General features: G+C 35.0%; 1 protein-coding gene across 4 annotated transcripts in view; it reads left to right on the top strand.

Moving 5' to 3' along the window:
- Positions 1–26,461, top strand: part of Sp1 (transcription factor Sp8) — a 61,498-nt gene that overhangs the window by 6,633 nt on the left and 28,404 nt on the right. For 2 of the 4 annotated variants that reach the window (XM_013327015.1, XM_013327018.1), the window contains exon 1: positions 25,435–25,635. The exons of the other annotated variants lie outside the window; for them this stretch is intronic. In XM_013327015.1, the coding sequence (XP_013182469.1) occupies positions 25,558–25,635 (78 nt within the window). In that variant the 5' untranslated portion in view covers positions 25,435–25,557. Of the gene's footprint in view, positions 1–25,434; positions 25,636–26,461 lie in introns of those variants that run through there. 4 annotated transcript variants of the gene reach the window in all.

Here is a 26,461-nt window from a genome sequence, read left to right on the forward strand (position 1 = left end):
TCCACCAGATAAAAAATAAAAATATTATTTATTATGAATCTTTTACAATTGCAAAGCTTATAAATCTACTTTCCTACCCTAAAGGAGTCCATTTCCTGTACAAGTAAGTTTGTCGTTAAGCATACTTTTTCTCCGTTCCAATGGAACTATTACCATAAAAGTGTCGTTTTTCTTTTTTTCGGAGAACTTGCAAAACTACGCACGTGCCGGCAATATACTGATAAATTACTAGCGCTACTTGATTTTAAGAATATATTTTATTTAACAAATTGTAGAAATATAATCGATTTTAATTTTGCTTAAACAATAGTTTAAGATTAAGTTAACATATTAAGTATGGTGATTAAGTTAAAGACATATTAATTATCGATTATTTAAACATTCGTAAGACATTATCTTACTTCTTTCTATTATTATAAATGAGAATGTTTGGATAGATGGATGTTTGTTTGAAGGTATCTCGTGAACGGCTGCATGGATCTCGCTGAAATTTGTCAAAAATGTAGAACATAGTGGGGAAGAACACAGGCTACTAATTAAGTCTTTTTTTCATTCCACGCGGACGAAGTAGCGAGCGACAGCTAGTAAGTTAGTGTAGACGTTTCTACTTCATTATTATTAATTAAAATTTTTATTATAATTATTATTTAAATGGTACTTAACGGTATGCGCAATAAATTAGTATATATGCAGTCACCCTCGACGCGGTTTAGCATAACATGCGTTTTCTCACTGCCCCGATATTTCCACGTCATTAGGCAGCAAGTACTGCGCACTGTTTCCGCAGTTCCTGTGCTTGTCTGACATTTATGCACTTCTTTTTATCGTCTGCTTCTGAACAGGGTTTATGTTTTTTTTATCGTAGATGCTGTTAATCAGTTAATAATAATTATAGGATGGGTTTTATATATGTATTAGTAAAGGTTTTTTGTACACTTGTAACACATATTCCTCTTATTATTCTTAAACTGAGATATTTGTTTGCAATTTGTTTTGGTAACGGAATTTAAAAGTTCTGACAAATGATTGAGTCTCTTATATTTGCCATAAACAAAAGAATACCTTTCAACTCTTGGAACACATATCTTTATTATAAAAAATTTAAAACTTGTCTTATATATAAAATTCTCGTGTCACAATTTTCGTTCCCATACTCCTCCGAAACGACTTGACCGATTCTCATGAAATTTTGTCAGCATATTGAATAGGTCTGAGAATCGGCTAACATCTATTTTTCATCTCCCTAAATGTTAAGGGTAGTCCTTCCCTAAATTTTTTTGTTTATTTTTTAGACAAACACGCGGATGGAGTCGCGGCCGACAGCTAGTTAACTATAGATAAATTCTAAAAAAAATTCATAAAGTCCAAAGACGTACAATGAGAGTTGTACGAGTATTTGGCGAGTCGCACCGCGCCCCAAGCATGTCGATTATAATTTCGATCGACGATCAACATGAAAATGAAGGGCCATAAATTTATTAGACATAGTGTCGGCTGGCTCGCCTCGGGCCCGCATTACATAAAATATGTCAAGAATAAACCATTATCATACTAAGAATGCTGTATATTTAAAAACCAAGTCGCGTCCAGACCAATATCTAGTGAACTATGCTCAGCAGATTATCGAATGAATTTAATTAAATCGTGACTCGATTAACCGGGTAACGATTTTAAAGAAATTAAACCGATTTTGTCATTACGTTATTATAGAAATAATTTTTATAATGATACAGTGTTCACAATGTTGCATGCGGTATTAATATTCATGATGTTATTAATAATTATAAGCTATGAAAGATAAAGTTGGTCTGAGATTATTTTTATCTATAACTAGATGTCGCCCGCGACTCCGTCCTCGTGGATGTATAAAAAAACTCAATGAGTGTAGCCCACCCATCCATCCATCCACATCACATCCATCTAAACATTCGCTTTTATAATATTAGTAAGTTAAATAAAAAACAGCTCTTCAAAGCTTAAATTCGAAAAAAATGAATAAATAGTATCCTATGGTCCGTCTCCTGGCTCTAAGCTACCCCCTTCATCAATTTTCAGCCATCTCGGTAAAGCCGTTCTTGAGCTATAAATAGTGTAACTAACACGACTTTCTTTTATATATATATATATATATATATATAGATTTTAGTGATGTACATATATATTTTAAATCATTGTCTTCTATTTTATTTTAAAGAAATTCAAAAATTAGTTTCGGCATATTCCAAAAACATTTATAGTCTCGAGTACTAAAAGCCTTTGCCACTCTTGAAAGATTGCTTGCGCGTGGTCTACCAACACTACGTTACTGTACGTCCTTTCATGGCTGCCATTCTAAAACTAAATAGTGTATGTTCTCCTTCCCGCTACTAAAGAACATTAGCAACTTTTTTTGCAATATGCCTTACTTGCTTTTACTGTGAATAACATAACGCGGTGACTCATTCGGTGCTGCGGTGCAAAGCGATTGCCCAAATTTAATGAATACGACCATAATATACTTAGAAAAATTGTTAATTCTTCATTTATAATTAAAATAAACTTTGTTAAAATTGTTAGAAGAGGAAGTGTAGAAAGTCTTAAAGTGTAATATAAATTTATTGTACCATCGCTGGGGTGATCGTCATTGTGAGCAATTTTCTGATACGAGTCAGATCCTAAGCAGAGATACCGCGACTGCTACGGGGCGAACTTGTAAAATGTTAATTTATTGCGCGATATTTTACATAAATTCACATTGACCGCTACATATCGTTGGCTCTTAAATTACATCACGTAATTACGACCGCCACAATTATTATAATTTTCATAAAATCATGATCATGAGGAAGTGCGAAAAAAAACAATATCGCATTTGCTGATTTATTGCTGGCCATAGCGTTAAGTCTAGAAATCAGATCGACTCGCAACGCTGGATAGATTACAATGATAGTATAACTTACAGCTTATATATAACTTATTTTTTTTTAATAGCTACATAGATGTATCAATCATATATGTGTCATCAAGATTTAAAGGCTGACCGCGTAAATAACTGATCTACCTTTCAACTTTTAATACATGAAATTACATAGTTTTATTTAATTATATTTAATAATTAAATGTGCATTAATACATCGTGTTGTAGTCGTGAAAAGGTCATTAAGATAGGGAATACGTAATTATAACGTAAACATCAGCATCCTTGCGTCGACGACCTCAGCTCGTCTAATCATCGTCGATTCATCTGAGGAAAGGGAAAAATTAATTATATACAACGTCTTCCCTAAATTTACTCTGTATTTTTAATTATACACAACATTCTCTGATTTAGTACTAACACACGTGTGTAAATGATTTATGAAACATATGTAATCGCCAATGTTATTCGTATTCGAAATCGATTTAATAGTCCAACACTATTGTATTCTTATAACCGTCAATTTAAGTTTTGCTGGAAAATTTAGTATCATTTCTTTAATAACAAAGCTTCGTAGCTCAATTGAAATCGAAGATTCTCCGCCCTTATATCGCGAAGCGCGCGAACTCGAACACCTTTCTTTCCCACCGACTAGTTATAATTACAAACTATAAGCCGTACAATTATGTCCTTTGGCCCACTTATTCCGTTAGAAATATACCTTATAATTATAGACAAAGACGATTTTAAAATAATTCAACTTCGAGTATTCCTTGAAAATTATTCTTCCATTTGGAAAAGCGGAAATATAATTGAAATGTTTTAAATTTCTTATCATATAACACCTGACATAGGCTTCTATAGGACACGAATACATGTAATGATGGGGCAATTAAAACTTATTATACGTATACAAGGTTCTTTAGCGTAGAAATTCGTTATGAAATTCCACATACAGATTTTTTTGTGAACGAAATCATTTTGTCTGTGACATTAATTAACATATATGGTGATTTCCTTTTCTTAAAACAATCTGTTTTCACTAAAATGTTATCTTTAAAAGACAATGTATTCGTAGGTAGCGTGTTTTCGCAACTGACAAATTCACGGCACCCGTCTTGCAAACACGTTATCAAAGCCTTTGCTCTTGACTTAATGTGACTTTTATTGCGTTCCACTCCCGGTTTCATTGTGCACGATTCCCCCTCTTTACACAGGTTGTAGGGGGAAGAAGGAAATAGCAAAGAAAAGGACATTCTTGAAAAGCTTTAATGTTTTTCATCTCAATATCATGACAAGTGAAGTGTCCTTAAAAATATGTAAGTATGTTAATAGATCTTTTCCGAATCCGATCATTGTTTCATCTCAGCATAACATAACTTAATAAAAAAAATCTTTAGTTGTTCATTATAATATTTTTGACAACAAAATACAACATCGAACATACTGGACTTTAATACAAACTGACTCAACCACGGGGGATAATAAAACAAACAATAACTTTATTTTTTATCCGCGCGCGGGCCCGTACGAATCAGCCATATGACGGGCAACGCGGCCGCGGCCGCTGGCGGGAAATGACCGTTGCCATTCATCACACCGCCGCAAATAGCTGCGCATTTTCATTTTCGCGACGTGCTCTGTACCTTACACACATCCCTATAGAGCCCTTTTCTCTTTGTTCGCTTTGATCTTTTTTAAACAAGCCCGTGAAATGCGATATTTTACACAGGGGTCCCTGCGGTCGGGGTAATGATCAGCGCGTAATATTTGTCTTCCGGCTTGCATTAGGTAATGAAGTGTAATTGGTTTATTAAGGCTCCTCTCGCCACATTCTCGGGCGTGAAGTAAATTACACGCTTCGACGCTAAGTCACTTCCGGTTTTGATCTTTGAAGTTCTGCTATCTAACTATTTGCAATGGCGTTAGCCATCTATACAGACAGTTAGGTCTAAAGTCTTAATATAATTTAGTAGAATAATGGGAAAAATTTCGTTGTCTTCGGGCGGGGTGTGAGGCGGGGAGGGTCGTCGAGAGCGGATTAATTTTCGCCACAATTACGCGCTCACGTTTCTAATTGAGACATCAAAGCGCTACGCTGCGCCAGTTCACTGCTCCCGGCTCTCGTGACAATACTCAATAAGCGCGCTTTGTAGCTAGCCTTCTCTTGTTTATTTTCATTTATTAAGCTCTATTGAATACTGTTCTATAATCTCAACATATGTTTTATGTATATAGGTAGATGGTAGTAACAATGCAACACGTTAACAGTCCCCTATACGAAGAAAGCCACGTCTAAAAGGTGAGCTTTAAGTTAATGGGTAATCGATAAAAACAGCAAGCTTTATGGTCTGTTGTATTAAAAACAAAAGTGGACTTAAAACTGTCATATTGACGGCGTTACGGCCGCAGGCATTGCTTAAAGCGATCGACCAACCGCAATATGGGGTCACGTGATAATGGGCGCGCAATTACGCCTGCATTACGAGCGGACTAGTTGGTCGCGCAAATAGCCCACTTCTTGTTATACTATCAAATGTCTCGGACGTGACTAGAAACGTTGCCACCAACGGCACGAGTTATTTAGATGCAAGATAAAGGGCGAATACAAAAGCGCGACCACCGGACACAGATTTTCCTCAAGGGCACAATGTATAAAGCGGGTGTAAATATCCAAACGGTTTCACAGCTCATTCTCATTGTTGGCGGATATTATCCAGTGTTGTTATTTTTTGGCTGCGAGAATACATCGCTCCAAATGCTGACTAGTTTTAGTTACTAAAAGTTGGGAAGCATAAATTATACATATAATAATTCATTATAATTTTAATTTCACTGCATTTAATTTTCTTATTATTTTCTGGCCCCTAAGAAACAACATAACGATCCTAACACAACGATATTACTAACGTTAGGGCTGCCAAATAGAAGGGACTCTTGCCGTTAATGCGCGTCAGCGTTAAACCTCGAGGGCTCCCTAGAGGTCCGAATCAGTGCGCACTCAGCTGTCTGACTGGAGATAGAGGCTATATATACCTACATACATCCGAGTTTAGATTGACATGCGCCTCCGGTGAAAATTACAGTTCAATACACGCAAAAGAATTTTTTTAATTCTTTAATTTTGTTTTCGATTATTACTTATTGTTTCAATCTAAATTAAATAAAAAATTGTTCATTATATTATCTGTATTTTTTTTGTATTTTATGTTACAAATATTGTTGTTACAGTTAGTAGCTCAGTTAAATAAAATATTATGGTTAGCAACTTTAAAAGAAAACTGGTCCAAGATCACACTCTTTTAAGTTACCATTTAAATGTACAGTTAAGTTACACGAGAAAGAGTGATAATGAGTGGTGAGAAAATAACGGCAGACGGTCAGAGGAGGCAGCGAACAGCGAGCAAACGTTCGCGAGGAGAACAATCGATCGATGTACTGGGACTACAATTTGCGTAGTGGCAGCTCCTCAGGCAATTTGTGTCCGTCGCCTTCGCCTGCCGTTACTCGGTAAACGCTACTGGAATATTATACGTAGCCCGTGGTCGTGTTCCCAGTTTGAAACGCGCCCGTTCGTCCGGCCGAGTGAGAAGCACGCTAATTATAGGCAATTTTCAAAATCGATCGGCGAGCATTCGCACTCGCTGCGGCTTCCTGCGTTAGCCCCACTCTACCCTTTCTCCGACCGAATGCGAGCAAACATGCAGTGTTAAACTTCTCGCCTTACTGATTGATTGATGGTACTAGAATTGTACGTATGTATATATGTCATATATTTATTCATAAAAAGTTACGCTGTCATTTAAACCATGCCCCACAAAACTGCTTACGCAGTTTGTTTGTGTGATTCATTTGTTTTTAACATCAATTATCAGACTGTTCAAAATTTTCTTGGAGTCAAAATTTGTCAGGAACAAATTACGTTTATGCCCAAAGAAATCGGAAATCAGAATATTAAAAAACCTTAAAATAGTTACACCTAGACATAGAAATAATAAAATACATCTGTAATTTTATGAAAATGATTGCATATCAAATTAATTTGACTATCGAAATTCTTAGGTTTGGTCATAAGTTTTTGGTTTAATATCTTGAGTTTTCATTAAATTTAATGAAACTGATTTAGTTTTTTAATATTATTTTCTGTGTTATTTTAGACTGTATTTTTAGCAATTTAACAATAATTACGAGCTTCGTGTACACTTTACGTCGACTACTATTTAATAAAGGTATCATCAGAGCACAGAGTTGGAACTGATGAGTGGTTTCGCAGTGGACGTGGAGCAAATTATCGGTAGATCGATAGCTTCTAGATTGCATCTCAATAATGCTTGCTCGAGATATCGCCTGAGATTGCACAGCGCACGCTGCTACTATATTTGCTACTTACGGGATCTTGGACGGAAGAATAACATTTAATGACAGCTTCTCAATCAATCTCGACATGGAACCTACAAGTTATTGAATTTCGTAAGGAGGTCCTTATCACTTTAATAAGTTCTATCATACTGATCTTTGACGACCGTCGATATTTTGTTTCTTACCTACTACTCTCTATATTAATTTTAGTATTCTCTTTGTATTTTTAAAGACTTCAGGCGTTATAATTTATTGCGGACGCTTCTTACACTGAAAAATGACATTGTGGAAGTTATTAAAGGACATTAGGCATGCATTTCTTAGACGTGAAGAGTGCGTCGCTGGCGAGCGTCGGCGACCGTCGGGACGTGGTAATTGATGACGTCGCGGCCAACTGTTGTCCGCCCACTTTCCGTCAATTTTCGTCACTTGAATGATGGTATATCGTCACGCCCACAATCCCCCCTTCCCGTGCACCCCCCGGCGCCCATACAGGCGCGAGGCACGCGCTGCGCTAAATTTAAATGGGATGAACTTGTAACGCACCGCCGCCGCCGAGGTATGAAACGAGACGTTTATCATACATATGTGACAGTTACTTTGTGACATGTCATCGTTTATACGTGGAGTTTTAAAATAAAAATTCAAATATGCAATTTATCATATCACTCTTTACAACTTCGCCCGCCTCTTTACGAGTCTGTCTAATATAAATACTCTTAAGTTGTATTTTGTTTCCCAAATTAGTGTTATATTATAAGTAAATTCAACAAATCTGACCAAACAGTGCTTGTTTGTCAATATATCTCTGAACACACATAGTAATCCAATTTGACACGGCACACCTCTCTCGTATATTTTTTATCCACACGTATAAGTGGATTGTTACTCGATTGTTTTGTGTAACTGAATATTGTCTAAGGAGGTCTACCTTTACTATCTTTAATACGTTTCACCCCAGAAGCAATGTATAACGTCACTTAAGACAAAGTGCTGCCTGTTCCCTCTCGTAAAGGTCTATGGGGACGTAAATAAGCTGGCGGAGCATTTAATGAACACATACAGAGACACGGTAGAAAAATATCATCGTTTCCATGACAACGCGACATAGTCAACGTTTAAGTAGTGTATTGTAAAATTGCAGTCGCGAATGTATTGCACTTCAGAAATTCTTTCTTAGATCGACATCTTATAATGATATCTGTAAGGTTGTCATCTTGATAATCGTATCCTTTTCTTGCTATATGAGTTAAAAGAGAAGAGCGATCTCCTTATAATTCTCTATGGTATCTACATATATGTTTGCCAATTTAACAGATTTCAAAACATGTGTTAGTCGTTGGACAAATGTATTCAAAGATGGCTGCAAAATTACCTGATATTTCGTAGTCAGACCATTCGCAAAAACGTGATTCCGCTGAGTGATTGTCGATCGAAGATTTTGTGAAAAGGTTATGCATAAAGTCAAGGTTGAAATCAAAGCAATATACTTCATATTACAATTGATAGATTTATGGAACGAATTCATTGAGGTGAGTTGTCTCTGGCGAAATATCTTTTAAAAATGCTATCTGCAAGATTGTATAAAAAGTCACATCATAGACATATTCAACATTACAACACTAATGCTTAAATCAATCTGAGCTATAAAAGTTCCTGGATAAAGATTTAAGTTTGATTAGCGACATCACAACTAGGAAGGTGCGTTATTTATAGAACTGAAAACTTTAATTACGTCATGTGGCCAGTTCTGTACATTTTGAGATCTATAATTTATCGATACTATTATCGAGAGTCACATTGTTTGCATTCAGTAATGTAGTTACGAAGTACTATAGTATCATCGCACTTTTTATAAGTGCATATTTATGTATATTAGTACTTTTTAATGTAGGTTGTTGTACAAGGAGTATGGTCGCGTGGCGCGCCAGTTTTTGATTTATGAATCTTCATCGCGACGTCACTGACAGCGTCTTGCGGTTATTTGCCACCGTGTTTTTTGACCTCCATTAACACCGCCCCCTGTCCTCTGTAAACGAAAAAGTTGCGTGCGATTAAATTGACAATTTTGGAAATCTGTAACATTTATGGGTTTTAAGAGGTTAAGATTTCGGATAATTCATATTGAATTAGTAAGAGGACTAATACGTGTAATTAATATTTGTCGCATTCAACAAAATAACTTATACAGCATTTAGGTCGTACAGACTAAAAGTCATCGTGATTGAATATTCATAACTGCAAGATCCATTGAATACGTGAAAGCAGAGACAAAGCGGGCCGGTTGACTTGAGCCGGTGTAAACCGCGCGGGGGCGGGGCCACACGGCCGCGATATCCAAACGTGATTTACCCACTACCCACCGAAATATATCCATCGAATCGAGACCGGTATCGATATCCATCGAATCAAGATAGTGAACGTATAACAATTATTTCCGTGAGAATTAAATAGCGAATAAATAAATGCAAGTATAACAAACTAAATCATTTATTCGATTAATTTGTTTCAACTTCGACATTCTTCACACTCAAAGCCGGATAAAAACGATTGGTTAAAGACTTGGACTCATTAACATACATTTTGGGGCAAAGTGTCAAATTTATCTAGTGCTAAAGACTGCATTAGGTATTCTTCTTATTCCAATACTAGCTGTCGTCCGCCACTTCGTCCACGCGAAATTTAAAAAAAACATAGTAGTTAGCCTATGTGTTCTTCCAGACTATGTTCTATTATATATGTATGCCAAATTAATCGAGATCCGTTTAGCCGTGCTGGATATACCTTGAAACTAACTACCGTTCATTCATCTATTATCTATCCATTTGTATTATTAGTAAGATAATTCAAGTATGAGAGCGTAAAATTAAGAATAAATTTTATATTTACGAAAAGTTGCTTAGAGGGTTGTCGTAGTACAGGCGGCGTCACGCTGCCTACACACGACGGAAACGCCATGCTCATGCATAATTCAAAAGCGAAGCTAAGCCGAACACAAATACAAATAAATAGGCACGAGAAATAAATACAAACAGTCTGAATGGAGCCACGTCGGTGGGCGGGGCCGTGCGACATAAATATCAGACGAGCGTCATAAGAGCGGCGGATATCTTGCGGGCTATTTCGGACGCGATGTCTTCGCCCGTTTGTCCGCCGATGTCGGTGTTCAGTTTATGTTTGTCTACGTGTTGCCGAGCGCCAGCCACGGCTATCTTAATGTAGAGTTCACTTATCTCAATAACATAGTAAAGGTGTCTTAATTAAAGATAGGCGACTAGAATGAAATTGAATGAAAAAAGATTAAGCTTTTGGTGCACTTTGGCGATAGAAATTCGGCTCTAATGTTAATGAATTTCTTTTTCATGGCTACTATTAATTGTGACATATCTCTCGATGAATATTGTTTATGCTATATCGTTAATTTTTTATCAATAAGTTATATCGTTTACGGTTTGAGGATAACTAATCATGGTTAGATTATCGCTTAATCTAGAAGGTGATGTCATAAGTTAATAAGGCGCAGGTGGCTTATAATATCGGGGAATGGACAAGGTACGGACTGTATTTATAATGGAAACGTGCGTGTTGCATTTGGATGCAAAGCTGTTGAATCTCTTGGCTCAAATTAAGTGCAATTTATTACTCGACGATACGACATTAACATTTAATTTGCAAAAACTTATCAACAAAACCCGATGAGTTTTCCCAGCCGCTGTCATTGATTGGTACACGAAATTGTTATTTAAATTATGATCGGTACATAAAAGTATACTTATAAATTTTAATGAGATATTATGGTGATATTTTTTTTAATATCACGATTGTGGAGTGGAACTTTAAATCTGGAAGAATATAATGTCAATCTGGTCTGTCACTGTCCGAATATAATGTAAGATTATATTAAAATTACTACATTTTCTAGAAATGGGTTTTTTAAATATTAAATTCCTAGTACTTGATAATATCAGTCATTTACTAAGATGTAACGTCAGCCGCCCTGCGTAAAACACAGTTAACGCTGCCTACTCGTAATTTTTTGATTTTCAATATGACGGGAGTAACTTCGCATCGGTTAATTGAATATAATCGGGGGTAATTTGCGGAACATAAAATTTTAATTGAAAGTCTCGGCTCAATCGCCTCCGTTGGAAAAGCGCAACGTCGCCCACTTGTCCGCTGCTCGTAAATTGTGCGAATCGCCATAAATTCTACCAAATCGCCAATTACAACGCTGATATCAAGAAAGTATAACCGTTAAACTTCATCAGATAAAGGTAATGTACACTGGGCTTCCTTAAATGTAGGTGAAGACAGATATTTTTACCCTCTAATTAAAGCATATCCTAAAAGTCACAGGCTTTTATTCGTTTCAGCAATGTGTCAAAATAATTATCAGATATATTTAAAAAGGAGACCAGCTGTCCAAATTATTTTGAACAACGATTAAGCAGATATTATGTGTAACTTAAATTAACTGACCGATAAGAAACTATTCTATCTTTATTAAAGAATTCAAAGGGATGTTTATTCAATTGGTACAGTTAAGGACTTTTATTTCCTACCCATTGTCAAAATCTCCATTGCAATGTCATGTGACGCATACAATGCTGGTAACTTTTCAAACAAGCGTTTACATGTAGATGTTATCGTGTCATTTGAACTGTTATGATAGTAGGTAGGGAATTTAATTCTTTGACTGTGTGCTAGGCTATATCAGTGCCCAGTAGTGAGATCTGAAGCGTGATGTTGTGCAGCCACCGCGGGTGCGCGGAGCTACGTAATGGACAGCTCACGAGAACGCCATTACACCAACAGACGTCTGCTGCCTGCCTCTGCCTAGATACACAATGAACTACGAGCTAGGAAATTACTCATGTTTATTGTAAAGGTACAAGTAGAACATTTTCATTATACTTAAAAATAATCTAAGAAATTCAGAAGAGAGAAAATCAGTATACACTGGGACGCGATACATTTTTGATAGCTGAGTGAACTAATTGTTATATTTAATCAAAGAAGGATATCTGAACGTGTGAGAGAGGCGCTGTTATCGCGGTTGGTACTGTCAGAATATATATAACACCTACAGAGACACAGAAAATGACATAAAAGTTAAAAAAAATAAAATGACAGCTACAAAGAGGATCTTATGAAATGAGAACGTTTGATGTTGGCTGGGGGGCGCTAGTGAGCAGTCATAATATAATTTGACTTAAGCCCTCCGGTTCATATAGCCTTGTCGGTCTATAAACCGAAAAAATTGAAGTTACGAGTAGAGTTTATAGTAACAATTTATATTTAAGGAGACTTGTGTATATTTTATCCTTCTCTAAAAACTGCATTTATTAGGGTCGTTAACCTTTTTGACCTTTATCTTCATATCTTAATCTCGAAGTTAAACACATAATGACACCAATTTAGCTCTAAAATTTTAGCACGAAAATCTCATCAAGTCGAGAATAATATTGTCCTTTAAAACGGAGTCCTTTGCGGACAGGATCGGCCGAATAAAAGGCGGTGTTATTATGTTGGTAAAACAAAATTCCCCATAATGGCCTCATTAAGTGGCGAAAATTGCCCGAGAGCTTTTTTGTGTGGTCATATAAATGTATTTGTAATAGCTTTTAGAAATATTGCGAAGAAGCGAGTCAGGAACCGGGCGGCACCTGATATAACCGAAACTTAATTTATTTTCATCTTAAAAAAAAAAAAACTAAATTATCTGTAGCGGCGTGGGAAAAGGGCCTGTCGCCGAAGGCCTCTATTACGTCATTATTTTCTATTAGATTTTGTATTAAATCGAAGATTAACTGTAAATCGATACATATCGTTGATATTGCGACATAGAAATTTATAATACAGGTTTAATATTATTTTTAACTACTAAATTGACGACATTCTCTCTTCAATTTTGTGTCATAACTTGTCTAAAGTTAAGAAAATATATTTTCGATATAAATTTTAATTTGAGTTTCATATAGATATTTTTGAAGAAAGAACGTAATCAGAGTTAACTGTCATGGATGAGTATAAAGCCAGCTACACACCTAAAACAACTGAGAAGTCGAAAGTGAAGGTGTGTCAGCTACTTAAAAATAGAGTATAGAGTAATAGAGATACACTAGATCTCTATCTGAATGCTCCTTAATGAGTAGAATTAGACAAGACATTAGATAGAGAACTATAGAGCATATAAGATCTTTAATACTCGTATCAATGAAAAGGTTAGAGTCAATTGCCACTAATATAGTCTGTGAATGTTAATGAATCGATTCGTTGTGAGACGTGTCATAAAACGAGCCACTGGTTCGGGTGTCGCGGCCGGCGCGCCGCGGGGGGCCGAGGGGAGACCTAATTGATTTGTGCCCCGGGCCACAATCAAAACAGATCGTATTTTATAAGACGTATCCAACGCGGAGAGGGCGAGGGTGCGTGAGAGTGCGCGCCAACAGCTCAGTGCCAGATGGACCGTGCAAATTACCAAATCGATTCCGGGTTGACTATTATTTGAATAAACCAGTTCTAATTTAGTTATAATATACACAGAAATTTATGATTATTCTGTCTTGTTATTATTATTTTTTGAATTACGATTCCGTTATAACTAACTGTGAGTCGTCTGCGAGCTTCTTAAAGTACTCGTTTAATAATTAGAGTTTAGAGTACGTATTAGCACTTATACTTTAACGATTTTATTAATAACCAATTGATTATTAATTAAATTAATTTATAACAACACGAGTTCAATAACAGTATAAAAAAAAATTAAAATAATTAAGAGTGAAGCTACCGCGTGCGTTTCATTTGCAAATTCTAATGTGTTCAGTGATCAAACACAAGAAAATCAAATGATCATTTGATAAATAGTCCCCTGGGGGTGCAGTCGCTTTGTCGCTCTCGTAATGCGGTCACTTGCACCCCTCAGCCACCCTTCAAACCTCGTTGCATCCCTTGCGTTAAATCCTGCCCTCTGGAACATCTTGCTCCAGAGTCCAACTCTATGAGCATGGGAAATCATCGCCTACACGATTAGTTACGCTATGGTTATTTTATGCGTAATAATATTTACAGTACATTATGTTATGAAAATATGACGGTCTTTGTGTTGTTAATATAGTTTCAAAATTACTTAACATATTCGTCACGATTTATACGAGTATACTCCTTTGTTAATAGTTCGATTGTTTTTATCTCATTATTTATTTTAAAAAATGCTTAAAGTTTTATAGTTGCCTTTAACTTGTCTAAATGATATTATATATCTCTATCAACTAATATTATGCTGCTATATTGCTATTGGGGACTTTAAAGAAATATTTATCAAGCTACCTAATAATTTAACAGGTCAATTTTCTACGCAATCATTCGAGTGTATTAGTGTATTAGTGAGTTTAATTCTCTTGGTGTATTGAGCAGTAAATAGATCGGATGGCGGCCATTAATCACGCCGGAGTCGGGGAGCCGGGGAGCTCTCTTGCAATAAATCTCCCAGCAACTGCATTGCGGTACGTACACGCACTGAAAAATTGCCGATTGAAATAAACACGGCGCGCCGATCACGCCCACCGATGTGTTTTACCGGGACTCGATTATGGATGTTTATCATTCCTGGAAAACTTAATGCGATTATTAAAGCGCGATGGAAATAAATCGCGTTATTTCTTTGAATTATAATGATTGGATCAATTACGTGTACAATTGCTATGATATTTTATATTTTTTATTTACTATGCTTATAGTAAAAGATAAATTGTGAGAAATGTTTGATAACAGATATCTGTAATAATGATTATAAATTGTCTCGTTACATGTAGTATTAATAGGAATAGAATTATTGATTCTTAAGAAATTATTTTATTTTTAGTTATATTAATTTTGTGCTTTCATTTTCTAAAAGTCCAAAGAAACATCGCGGGCTCGAGGCAGGCGAGCGGGGAATGCGCTCGTCACCCACGCAAACGCTATTGTATGCAAATCGCAGGTCGCAGGTCGCCATTCGTCCGCCGGCCCTAAGGACTCAGCCCTTTTATTTAAACAATCGTCCCATCATTTATACGTTAGTAACTAAGCTGCATCACTGACGTTTATTGAAATATGGATGCATGCTAAAATCGACTTAGGTTGCGAAAGATAGGCGTTAGATTTCTACTCATCCAAAACATCTATAGGTATAATTAGGGTGTCTGTATGTGTCGTACCAAAATCACATGATGTATTGGGTTGATAAAATCTTCGCAAGTTTTCATTTGTTCAAGGTAATCTCCCGAACGACTGGATCGATTTAGATGCAATTTTGAAGGGAAAGTAGCTGGTATATGCGGGAATATTATAAGCTTTTTTTTTATCCCACCGCGACGGACTCGTGTGCGACCGCTCACATTGTAAAATGAGAGTCAAAATCTATCTTAATTACTAAGTAGTACTTAACATAAACTATCTAAAACTACACTATTACACTACACTACACTACTATTGACAAGGTCGTTAGAACTTATAGGTTTGATTGTAAACTTGAATTGGTTAGTTTTTTTATTGTAAAGACAAACGAAAAAGTATCAATATCATCTTAGAAGCATGTATGTATCGAAGCTGTTTGAACGGAACCTTCATGCGGGTATGAATGGTCGGTCTTTCTGCCGAGTCACTTCGGGAATTCCATTGTGTCTCGAAATTACGTCGAAACACGACAAGGCGCGCCGCGTGTCACGACATGATTCTGATTGTGAATGAACGGAGTGGGTCAGAGATCGACACGTTACAGGCAAAATATCGGACGCGTGTCCTCGTTTTAGTTAACCTTTAAAATATTAACAAGTCACATTATTAACGAGATATAATTTACAAGACAAGACAAACTTTAAGTCAATATGTCGTGTTTCTTTCGTTCTTAATCTAAGTTTTATACTCATACCTATCTTTATGGAGTTAAATATATATTTATGTACCTATGTAATAATCTAGTTGGAACTTTTAATAATAAATGTTGGTAATTATCATATTTTAATATCATTTGAATATCAGATCATTTCGATTGACCGAAATAAATTATTAAATAGTAAAGTCAATTATACAAGTCACCGCCGCGATTGGAGATACAGATAGGGGCCCATGTGTAATTAAGTTTGAGCCTTTTATATCTATGTATTCTTTTGTATATACATATATGTCTTAGAAAACGTTACGTAATGATAAAATCTCATAATAAAATATCGAAATTGTATAATAATACAGATGGTCTATTGTCTAGTTGTTAGGTATTCGACTATGGTCTTTACTAATTTATTCACAGTTAGGTATGAAAACCAAATTCACTAAATCAAATAGCCATTGAAAATAATATTTTAATGAAATAAGTACATTTCTATATAACATATTTCGTTAAGCTCAAAAGATTACAGATATTTAATAAAAATGCCACCCACTCACCTCCTATACAACTTTCACGGTAAAACTGCGAAATATACGAATATTATCTAAATAAAAACAATAATAAGATATACATTAGTTTAAACCGCTAAATCCATAAATATCAAAAACTTTCGGTTTCTTTTGATATCACAGTGGCGCTGGCGGAGGGCTGCGAGCTAATCCTGACCGGCTGATAGAACAATATACGGTCAGGACGCGTCCAGAAATTTACTGTCCATAATTACAGGGTTGCGTCAGTTAATTGCAGAGCCGCTCGCCCGACCTTCGGTGCCCGCTTTTTTTCGGCTAAATAAAAATTGACTAATATTCATAATAAATAATGAACTCTCCATTCTAAGGACTGTTGGGATTACGCTGTATAGATTTTAAGTCGATTAATTCGACTTAAGACTATCGATGTGTGTTCTGCCTGGTCGATGAGATGACGAACACATTTAGATTTTTAAAAAAATACTTCTTCGCTCGCTTATTTTGTTTTACATAAAATGTGTTGCCACATTCATTCCTTTTTTATTATTTCATATGACTTAAATGAAAATTGTTGTTTTGGTTATGTCGCAATGCCACCATACCGCGCCATATCTTCTAATCTTACTAATATTATAAATGCAAATGTTTGGATGGATATTTGTTTTAAGGTATCTCTAAAATGGCAGCATGGATATCGCTGTAATTTGACATAGATGTAAGACATAGTTTGGAAGAACACAAAGGCTATCAAGTTTTGTTTTAATACCGCGCGGACTCTGAGCGACAGCTAGTTAACAATATATCTAAGTTTTGGTTGTTGTATTATTATACATTTACGTATATATTTATATGTATAAATATAATAATTTATAAATAAATTTAGATGAAAAAGAATGGAGTCATTAACATGACAAATAGTATCGTCATTATATTCGTTTATACGCGGTTATTTATGTAAATCGAATTAGAAGACGAGGTAAAAAAGTGGAGAGCTCGTTGCACGCTGGCTGTCGTTGCTGCAGGCTCTCCTTATAATTGCAGGGTTTCACCCGAAAACCTTCAATTATAAAATAATAGCAGATGTGGTTCATAGTAATAACAATTATTATCACGCTCGCTCGCCATCATTATGTTTGAAATATGGCCGATGATCTGTTTGGTATGCAAACTTCGGACACTCGCGGATCGCGGAACGCACGATCTTTTTGCCATTTTTACATTGAAGTTTGTGTAGTTTTATTTTGAATAGAGTATTTGAAATGTAAATTTTAAGTCTTCATGTATTAGTGTTTGGAAAATCTCAATCTACGTTTAAAATGTCACGGACATCTTCTAACACTTGAAATAAAAAAAAATTACTTATTAGGCTCACTCTAGATTAGGCTACAAAAGATTCTTTATAACCATCCTATTACGTTTGGATAACTATTTGAAGTAGCTTGCTAGCTTATTTGTGGTCGACCACAAGCCCTACTGCTGTTAAATAGTGCTGCGGTCGGAAGTATGAGCTAGTTTAAGCCTGCTACACACCTTCAGTTTTAACTGAACAGTTAAAACTGCACGTGACATGCAGTTAACATACTGGTTGCATGATTCTTAGATGACATGATGCATTCCTTACTTCTTTGACATATTATAAAACATTATTATATACATGTATTTTTAGACAGTATTATTTAGAATCATTTGGGCAATGACGTGCTTTCGTTACAAAGTCCAGTGTCAGAATCATTAGTGAGGGGATATAAACGTCGACATTTTAGTAAGGCTAGTGTTGTGCCAGTACAACGACACAGTTTCGGATTTTCTTCCTAACATATGTATTATGTAATTGCTTGTCGATTACGATTATTCAGTTATATGCAGCTCTTAGTAATTTCAGTTGTCATAGCATTAATCTAATCAGGCAATTTGGTGACGTATTGTTTAAAGATAATGCCATTTAATAGATAAACGTATAATTCGTAAAGCTGTGCGGACGCGGGCATTATAATTATATGACGAAATCGCGGTACATTTGGTATTCTGTAATGTTAAGCTGTAACGCGGCGATTATTCAAATTCCCGATCGAGTAGACACCGCCCCGCCTCTTTCCAGTCGCAATCTTAATAAAGACTTCCTAGGTGCATTACTGATTTATTTTATTTCGATGAATTATCATTGAACACGTGTTACATTAATAATTTCGTAATGGATAGATATCGGCAAATATTTTCATTGCGATCTCTTCTCTATAATTCGTATGTATATGTGCGTCGACTAAAATTGCACTTTTTTTTAAATAGCCTTAACAGTAACTACAAAATATGCCTCTGTATGTCTAAGTTTCAGATAAAACATCAATGTACATTTTTTTGCAGAATCTGTATAAATGGCCAGAACTCTGTTTACCGATTTGATGCTTACATCGTATTGTGAATCGAACAGAGAACTAGCAGCATAATATCTTAGTTTCCTTGGTTCTACGCCACAAGGATGTCTGTTTAATAAGAGATAACGTTTAATTAAAGTTAATCACGGAGAGCGGTGAGATGGGATCGGTGTCGAAGCGTCGAAGGCGAGCTTGAAATGAGCTGAAACTCGTTTGATATAATTGAGTTTTGATTATAATTCTAACGTACATTTAACCTCAACAAGTATAGAAAGCTTGCGGTTGACCACCGCTACGATTTATAGGTCCTCAGGCGGTTATATTAAGTATATTTGTAAAACTCACTGGTTTCTATAGATTATTTGCAAAGATATCAGTATTTTTATAACGTAGTAACGAGCAATTAGTTCAGCTTGTGATTACGTTACTTAGTCTACAGTCCACAAGAGGTGATGAGCATAGTTTTAGTTTTTCGATCTTTTAACTGTCTGAATAGATCGAATACGGACATGATAGTCAACCAAGTGTACTGGTTTTAAGATACTAAATTTTACAGTCAAGGTTTTTATTTAAATTGGTGTCGAATGATTTTAACTACGGCGTCATTCTTCTTAGCATAGGCCTGCTTTAGCTTAAGATGTTAAATGTAAAAAGGCTGCTTTTTCATTGGCTATAAAAGTTGGAAAGCTTGTCATCTTGTAGTTGGCATTAACTAGGAATGACATGTTGGTGCCCTAAGAGCCGCACAGTATCTTGGAGGTAGGGTTCCACCATCATTACGCCGGCAGCCACGTCGATTAATCATTGCGGTTCTACCGGATAATTCGGCGCTTGATTTAGTGAAAAGCAACGTGTTATTACGGGATAAATCTCTATCTAGAAAAGCTAAGAAGGCCTAAGACCGTCTCTGATTTATGAAGCCCCCGGCGACCGCCGAGTTGAGTTTGATTTGTGATCGGGAGAACTTTGTTGTTTTCATATTTAGTTGAATTTAATGAATGGCTTTAAAATTATAAACTTAAGCGTATAATTATTGACCATAGGACCTTTGATTATTGCTTTTAGCGTAGCAAATATTTATGACGATGATTAGTTAGGTCATTAAATATCTACATATGTATTTCTTGGTGTTTAATTTTTATTTATTATGTTTCAAATATTTATGATTTAAAAACTAAGGTAAGGTGCGTCCGATAAAATCAGGTTTTTTACCCTTTAGTGCGGGCTTGGTCTTATTATTCGCGAGTAGATAATATCTTAATTTATAGCCGCTATCCGCCACCCTTAGCTTTTCACAATTTTGTTCCTTGATGGTTAAACATGGATAAAAAATTGGAAAAATCATTAGCTATAAGTGGGTTATTGGATTTGAGACTCTGCAAAGATATAGAGATGAGGTTATCATAGACAGTATGTTATTGTAAATAGATGAGATAGGGTTGATTTAGGGGGATTGAACACTAAGCGAACTACCACATTTCTTGTCTTAAACTAACGCGAATGATTTCTCGATAACTACAAAGTCATCTTACCAATAAATTTACTATAGATATTATCATTTTCTCTGATCACAATCGATTTAAGATAAACACTAAATAAAGATTTTAATAAATGATTTGTTCTGAGATTTTATTAAAATCTTCGTAATAATTAATAAATCTATTGGTGAGCTATCTCGAAGTATTAAGAGGCGTAGACCGAAGCGGAAAATTAATGAAGTCTTCCGCGGAGTGTTTCGCAGTTTAATGGCCGCTATTAATTTTATCTCAACAGCGGGCCATCTCCGACGACGCGCTCAAAGACTACGCGAAATAAATGCATATTTTTTAATTATTATTATACACAGAGACTTTTTTGTATAACAATATTTTAGGTTTCTAGTATATTTAGTAGTAATGAATTATGATTAAATAAATTAATAACAAGGTTAACTGTGGGTGTCTGTCTGCAAAATCTCCGTTTAAAGCATATTTTTATCTCTGTTTTGTTAAAGATAATGACAGGGAAGACGATATGTTTTGTATAGAGATATTGATCTCAGAAACCCACGGTGAGAGCTGTACTTTTACCGTATACATTTGTGTAAGCATAGGTTTATCATTAACGTCTCTTTACCATGTTAGTAAGTTGTTCATTGATCTATAAAGCTTTTAATCAATATGAGATACTAAACAATGTCATTACAATTATGTATGCAAAATAAGGAGGCTAGTAAATTGTATGAATGAAAATAAAACACTGCATTTAATTCAAACTGTACCATAGTACAGTTAAATAAATCGAAGGCGTCCCAAATCTCAGTAATACTTAAGCTCAAAGTAAGTAGTATTCAATAAAACAGTACGCATCGTAAAGTATGTTCCGACTTGCGTCCATAACAAAAACTTCGAGTGGGTGCTTCTACGAGTCCACAAAAGCTCGACAAAAGCTCGTAAAGGGCTCTTGACTATTACGTAGTTATTGTTACAAGGTGGAAATACCATTATTACGTCCGCCGCTGCTTTATTTTGTTGTTTGCAGTTTGCCCGCGCCGCTGCATGCACGGCTCGCTGTTTCCCGTGTAATATCAGTTGTTCGCATTTTGACTCTCAGTATCAATGTTTTCGTTTATGAAGTCATAAATCTCTAGTTTATATGTCAATAAATTAAATATAAAAGAATGTATACAAGCAATGTCTAGTATTGAAATGCCTATAACATAGTATTTAAAATAGGAGAATTAAAAAAGTTTGATTTTCACTAATATAATATAAAGAGCATGAAACGATTTAATTCAGAATTTTAACGGAAAAGCGGATTTAATAATTTGTCAACAGCTATGTTGAAAAAGATTAATTTTTATATCTCTTTCAAGTAGAGACCCAAGGATATGATAAACTTTTTTGAACGATAATTTCGTCCCACGGTCATGAATGTTATGCACGAACATCGAATAAAACTGTTATTGTTGATAGAAATCATAAAATTAACCACAAAATATTTTGCACTCACTAAAAAAAACGCGAGAAAGTGGTTCAATTCAAATCCCAAGTACACCGAAAGATAAGTGCATTCACAAGCATTTCAACATTTCAAAACACAATCACCTTTTCGTTCTTAATCCTATTATAAACGTAAACATTGTAGAGATCTGTCTGTACGTCAAGTGAACATCTCGATGGGGCATTGTGTGTAGTCACTTGCTCGGTTCCTAGTCGGACGGAAGCTTTCAAAATGCACACCTTTATTCCGGGATTAAGTGAATTTTGCATAGGAAGCGGTCGTCGAATGTCCCTCCACGTTGAATGGCTATTGAAATATGTGAATGGGATTTATCTGAGTGCGTCAACAATAAAGTATCGGATAGGAATCACACGTGTAGCGAATGTTGGACAATGTGAACGCGACAGATTATCTCTGGTCCGATAAACTGAATATGAGCAAAATTTACTTGTACTTGCAAATGTGCAATTGTAAATATTTTTGATGTACGCATTAGATTTTTTGTGATTAAAATCTTTGAGTTATTATTGAATGGGTCTAGTGTAGTTATTGTGACATCAAATATTGACATTTTGTTGACAAATTCAGAGAAAAGAAATCATCTAACTGTTGCACTTTTGGATATTTTTTTTAAAATAAATTTTATCATTTTTAAATTTTATACGCTTGGAATTGTGATCTAAAACTATGACTTAATAATTTGGAATAATTTGTAAAATTTGTAAAATTAATTTATAATACACATTAATCAACAGTTTTGCAAGACTTATACAAATAGTCAGTTTAATCTTATGCAGAAATAACTGTCATCCAAGGCGACTGCAACGGAAGTAGGTGTAAGATTGCAACCGGATTGCAACACAACCCCTTCTATTGCTTACAAAGTACCCCCAAAATATATAGTACGCAATTAATAGTGAAATATAATATTAGAACGTATTAGCATGTTTTACTGTATTCTTAATTCGATTTTCAAATTTTTAATTAAAAAAATCAATTCTGTAAGTATTATATATTTGAAAATCTTTTTATAAATTAGGTTCGCAGCTGAAACTTATTGTAAACATGTTTGTAACTTTGTCTTGCAACACAATACTATTGAGAAAAAAGTCATACAAAGAAACGTATTATTATGTTGGTAGTTATGTTCTTTGTGTTTGCAATTCGATACGCGACCGCTGCGTGGTGCTGCTGTGCTGGGCGGCGCTGGGCGGGTTGAGGGCGGGCGGCGACAGATGCGCACGCGCCGCTCACACGCCTTATTATTCAACGTTTCTATATAATTATAGAAAATAGTTAAAGAATAAAAAAACTGTGATTGCAGTTAATAGATATCGGTTTTTGTATTTTTCATACACAATATTATATTAAGATCTTTGCTTATCAACACAACATAGTTTCGTCACTAATATAGTTCGCAAAAAGAGACTAATATCAAGGCAAAGTCGTTAGAATTTTGTTTTTGTTTTTTATTTTATATTCTCGGCTAATTTCAAATTTATTTGTATCTAGGTTATTTGACATTTTTAAATTGCGTATAATGCAAAAGTTATTTTGCTCCTTAAAACGTACATGTGTTTATCCACGATCAATTTCCTTTAATTGCAAGATCCTGTATTATTAATACGAGAATAACTACCGCATGCTCTATTTATGATAATAAGGCAATGTTTAACTAGGATAATGTCTCATTATATGTAGATGCGAGCAGATGGCAGGATGCGCTTTTTAATAAATATGTAAATATTTAATGAGCTAGAAACGATTTCGCAAAACTTGTATCTAATAATGTCAACATCATTATGTACAACACGTCCTTTATAGAAAGCTGCGACTTAAAGCTGTACTTAAATTTGTTATTTATAAACCTATCTCTTTGTGCGTCCAATCTGAAATCATTGTGAAAGCAAGCATCTAAAAATGTAAAACATATACCGTGGGTTTCTGAGACCAAAATCTTTGTAATAAACATATCGTCATCTTTGAGAAAACAGGAATAACAATATGGTTTAAATAGAGATATTGGTCTCAGATACCCACAGTTAATAAGTTAGACCCTTAACATTGATGTGGAATTAAAAATAAATACTAAATAGCAGCTTCAATGATACGACTCTACGTATGTAAGTATTTTTACAACGTTGAAGTTCCTTTTCACTTATGAATGTAGTGTCCCTTATAACTCGCACAAAAAGCTATTGAAATAGTAAGTATAACAGAACAAGAATGAATTTTGAAGGGAGCGCCGCGGGAGCGTCGCGGCGGCGGTGGATTACAATGATTACGTGCGCACGCGCCGCGCCCACGCTCGCGCTAATCACTGACATTTGCACATGTTATACTATATTCCATACAAAACATTACTTATGTAGCTACGACTAATGATTTAATATGTATGAAGTAGTAGGAGACATGGTGAGAATCAAACAATCGTATTTACATAAAAAATTGAACATGTTAATTCGGGTCTACAAATGTAGAGCTGGAACCGACATAACTGATATATATATAAATACATATATATGTGTAATTTAATTTATATAAGTTCAAATATTTTATCTATTAAAATTTTATTTGTTGGTGAATAGTCGACAACACCTAATACCGACCACCGATAATTTTTATTCAGATTTATACGAAATGAATAATGTATATACCGTATGCGTATAGCCATCTATATTATCTTCCTGAATTAAAAAAAAATTAAAAAAATTAGTTATAATACTATGATAAGTTGTGTGAACATCTGTTAATGTATCACGTGATCATATTTCGCGTGATATCAATAGTGTAAAAGGAAAGTGCATCCTGTTATATGAGCCGTATCCGCCCCCGCACAGATTGTGCACGTAAAAAATGGACCAATTTTTATAATAGTCGACGGGGTAACGATCACAATGTATTTTATTACAAACCGGAAACATTTATTACCATTGCGGGATGAAAATGTGCGTGACTGTACTTCTAAAAGGTTATATACGTTTTAATTTAACGTAAAACCTTTTTTGATTTGCTTAAAGATTTTTGGATTAGCCGAGGTCGCGTAAAACGAGACTTTGTGTGACTTTATGTTGTTTAGATGCTATTGAAAAGCTACGTGTTAAATCTATTTTAGATCAGCCGTTATCACCTTGTAACACTATCGGAATTCGTTGCATATATCTTGATTTAAATTGTTGATTTTTTTTTTAATTACAAGTGAATTAAATCCGTTTTCGGTGTACATTAGTTTTTGCGTGCGCGATAAAGGTTCCGCCCTAAGCGGCCGCCCTTAGTTCGCGCCGCCCAAAGTAAACAAACCACGCATCAGTCCGCGCACCAGGCACTCACCACCACACCAGAACGAGAGAGACTGTGCGTGTGTGAGCGGGATAGCGTCCGCGGCCCGCGAGACCCCGAACCCGGCAATTAGTAGGCGAGATTCGTTCGCCGCATCGATTCGTTACGAGATAATTGCTCCGTGGTATTTTAATAAATGATATATAAATATTGTCGCGTGTGATCGAGTGAAGATAGAGTGAGGCTCTGTCGTGTTGGAATTCATGGGCCATGAACTGCGCGTACTACCAGCAGCCAGGGGGCTCGCACCCCGCACCGCACAATGCCAACAATAATTACTTCAATGAGGTAATACTACTAAATAAGTTTCTACTATTTACCAAATAACGGTTAAAAGTGCTCATATGAAATTAAAATTTAAAAATAATAATTTTTACCATTTTTTTTATTAATTTATTAAATTGAATCTCAAGTGGAGAGTCTAAGCAAGAATTAGTCAAAACCATTATAATTTTAAATAAATGAAAATGACTGAGAGAAGCACTTTGACCTGTTTCAGCAATATTATATTTAAGTCATTGAAAATTCAAGTTAAACTCTCTTCTTATTTTCTAATAGGAAATTTAAGTAGGTGCTAGCTACGTACGATGAAAACCACTGTCATCAATAACTATGCTTTTATTAAATTATGTATAATGAAAATATTCTTATGCTAATTATAAACACACAGAACATAATCATTAATTATGAAATTGTCTTATGCTCATTTAGAAAACATTTTAATAATAATAATAATAATGGTGGTGTTCGGTTTTTAATATAATATGTTTTTTATATATATTTTTTTTTAGATATTTACTTTACTTTACTTCTTTTTTATTATTATTATCATATATATTTATTTATCACATTTCTAATATAATACATTTCATATAAATATATATATATATATATACAAAACATATTATATTAAAAAGAGAACACCACCGGCTGCGGAATCCCATGACTCAAACAACCAGTTATTATTATTATTATTATTTTAATTAAAGTATTTGAAATAAAAGAAATATTAAAAGATCAACATTTAAATTGTTTAATTGTAGTCTACTTTGCTCATTTTTAATAAATACAAACTGTCTGCTTTTCGGCTATTAAGAGTTTCATATTACTTCAT

The sequence above is a fragment of the Papilio xuthus genome, unplaced genomic scaffold, assembly GCF_000836235.2.
Source record: "Papilio xuthus unplaced genomic scaffold, Pxut_1.1 DF828780.1, whole genome shotgun sequence".
NCBI classification, from domain to species: Eukaryota; Metazoa; Arthropoda; class Insecta; order Lepidoptera; family Papilionidae; genus Papilio; species Papilio xuthus.